The sequence below is a fragment of the Cariama cristata genome, unplaced genomic scaffold (genome assembly GCF_000690535.1).
Source record: "Cariama cristata isolate BGI_N322 unplaced genomic scaffold, ASM69053v1 scaffold7602, whole genome shotgun sequence".
NCBI lineage: Eukaryota > Metazoa > Chordata > Aves > Cariamiformes > Cariamidae > Cariama > Cariama cristata.
This window is the reverse complement of record NW_009602318.1, coordinates 31,164-33,813: the sequence shown is the minus strand read 5'-3', so window position 1 is coordinate 33,813 and position 2,650 is coordinate 31,164. Positions and strand designations below refer to the sequence as shown.

Here is a 2,650-nt window from a genome sequence, read left to right as displayed (position 1 = left end):
AGGCTCCCCCCGGAGAGAGGCCGTTTCCCCGCCGCGCCGCTGCCATGGCCTCGGTGCCCTCCGCCGGCTGCCTCCTGGCCAAGAACCAGTACTACCGAAGTAAGTGCTCCGGGGGCTGCCGGCCGGGGGGCTCCTGGGGAGCGGGGCGGCTGAGCCCCCCGGGCCTCTCCCGAGGAGGTGTCTGGGTTGTTGGCGCTCGGGAAAAGTCAGAAAGTGTTTGGGGTGGTGCCTGGGTGAGCTGCAGGCAAAAGGGTGTCTGGTAGTTTTTAGTTGCTTGAATAGTGTTTCATTGTATCAAGGAACTTCAGTTTTGATGAGCATCTGCTTCTGGTTATTAATCTCTTTTTTTTCTTTTCCTATTTAGAATTGTTCATTAGGGATATGCAATTTTTTTATTTATAAAACGTGACATAGAAAAAGTGTTAGCCCAGCAAGTCCTGGCTTCTAGCTCTACTTGCAGGCTTAGACAGAACACAAAATCAACTCATGTTTTTGTTTCTAAATACCTGAAATAGTCACTGGTTAGAGAGTACGTGCGGTGTATTAGGATCCCTCTGTACAGGATGGACACCGTAGTGTGAGTATAGTATTTAGTTGCATCACAATGGAAAGCATAGCAGCTAGGTTATTTTGGACTTGAATAGTCAAGAACAGACTCATTTGTTTTGATAGCAATGTGTATGCGGTCATAAGACTTGTCTCTATTTTCAGTGAAAGTTATGCAAACAGATCCCGGTATGTTTTTAAGTGAGGAGTAAGTAGACTGAGAGATCAAGTTGTATACAAGTTTTTATCTAAACAATGGTAGTAGAGTGTACATAATATAGCATTAATACTTTGTAGCTAAGTAAACTTATCTGTTAGATTGTTTCCTCCAAGACAGCAGCTGGTCTGAAAAATTCTTGGCATAGAAATAGTGTACTCTCTGGAAGCATTTTTTTTTCATTATGTCTGTCTCTGTTTTCCACAAACAGCAAGACAGAACTCGGAATCCAGTGTTTCTTCCAGCTCCTCCTGCTGTTTGGATGCTGTGAACATTACAGACCAGGACAAAAGTTTTCATGGTATTGTTCCCTTCTTTCAAACAGTCTCCTAGTTTTGCCTGTTTGTCATTCAGCCAGTGTCTAATGGTGTCGGCTTTTTCTCCTTTGGCAGGGTTACCTGAGTTAATTGATAAATGTTGGTGGATAAAAAGCTTTTTCCACAGTGAACCATCTCCACCAACTGTTGGCAGAAAAACACTATCAGCAAGCAGGTAAGTCCTGTTTTTACAGTGATGGGGATAACTTACTCATTCCATTTTCCTTTTGGTAAAAGTGTTACTAAACAAGTCGTAATCAGCTAAAACAATCTGGGGGGTGCAGTGCTATTTTGATGACTTGAAAGTTACTGCAAGTGTATGGCTATAGAAGCTTCCCGTGTTTTAATTTTAATAAATGAACTTATGCTACTTCATGTTAAGCAGGTGCTAGTGACTATTACTGTTCTACATGTATAGTGATATTTATTTAATCCTCTACCTATAGCACTTGCACACCCGTTTGTGCAGTTTACTCATTTTACTTTATGTTAAAAAGCTGATATGCATGCATTCAAAAATACTTAGGCAGATAAATGTCTTTGAGGACAATATAAGGATAATCCTATTCGTAACCTTTTTATATATGTTTCTGCAGTACCAACAGTTGAATAGGACAGCATGCTGGCTTTACTGACTGAGATACTACGAACAAACTGGTTTTTCCAAGAGGCTTGGGATCTTCCTAATGTCTGAGTTCAGCTGCAAGAAGAAAACAAAACCCTTAGGAGAGCGGAAAAGTGTATTTTCAAAATATTTGTCAGTAGTTTAAACAATATTGCTTAATGGACATGTCCATGGCCTACGTTGTTCATTACAGAGTTGCTGTAATTTGAGATGTCTCTCTAATGGAAGTCACTAGGATTAAATATCCTGATGAACTTACTAGGATAGTTAGAGAAAAATGACAGTAAAAGTAAGATATTGTAGGTTTAGGAGGAGCATGTGTATTGAATGACTTTGCAATAGGTGATACTGTTAAGTTTTACCTTTAAGATATTGGCTCTATAGGCAGTCACACTGATGTAAACAAGATTCAGATATAGCAGTCCTACCCTGGACTGTATATGGTACATGTTTTCTATCAAGTATTTCTGTACCAGTTACAGGGAGTAAGTTTACAAGAATGCATGTTAATAGCTTTGCTTTTGTCCAAAGTAATTGTCCTAGTAATTGTCCAATTACATGAAGAAACTAATTAGTTTGGTCTCTTTGATCGAGCAGGGTGCATAGATCCAAACCTCAAATATCCAGGTGCAACTTTCATTCCTATCTAAGCATGTTGCTGTTTGAGGACAGAATAGAAGAGACAAGAAACCAGTGTATATCACGATTACTGATGTCTTCCAAGCAGAAGAGCAACCTTAATCAGAGTTGATACTCCTACCTCTGTTTTAGGTTACTCTCACCTGCTTTGCTGTAGCTTAAAGATCTACTAGTTCTCAAGCGACTAGTCCTATCAATATTTGCTGCTGTCTGTCGGCTTAGTTACCTGCTAGATCTGGCAAAGTGTTAATGTTATTAACCAAGTCTACCTCTGTCATGATTCATGCTCTTGAAAGATATTGTGAC

At 40.1% G+C, this 2,650-nt stretch overlaps 1 protein-coding gene across 1 annotated transcript; it reads left to right on the top strand.

Moving 5' to 3' along the window:
* Positions 1-44: 44 nt before the first annotated feature.
* On the top strand, positions 45-1,255 carry LOC104156707 (chromosome unknown open reading frame, human C8orf22; the record flags this gene model as incomplete). The annotated part of the gene is made up of 3 exons (XM_009694722.1): positions 45-99; positions 975-1,064; positions 1,156-1,255. Coding segments are annotated over exons 1-3 (245 nt in total), but the record flags the coding sequence as incomplete, so codon positions are not given.
* Between the last annotated feature and the right edge of the window lie 1,395 nt (positions 1,256-2,650).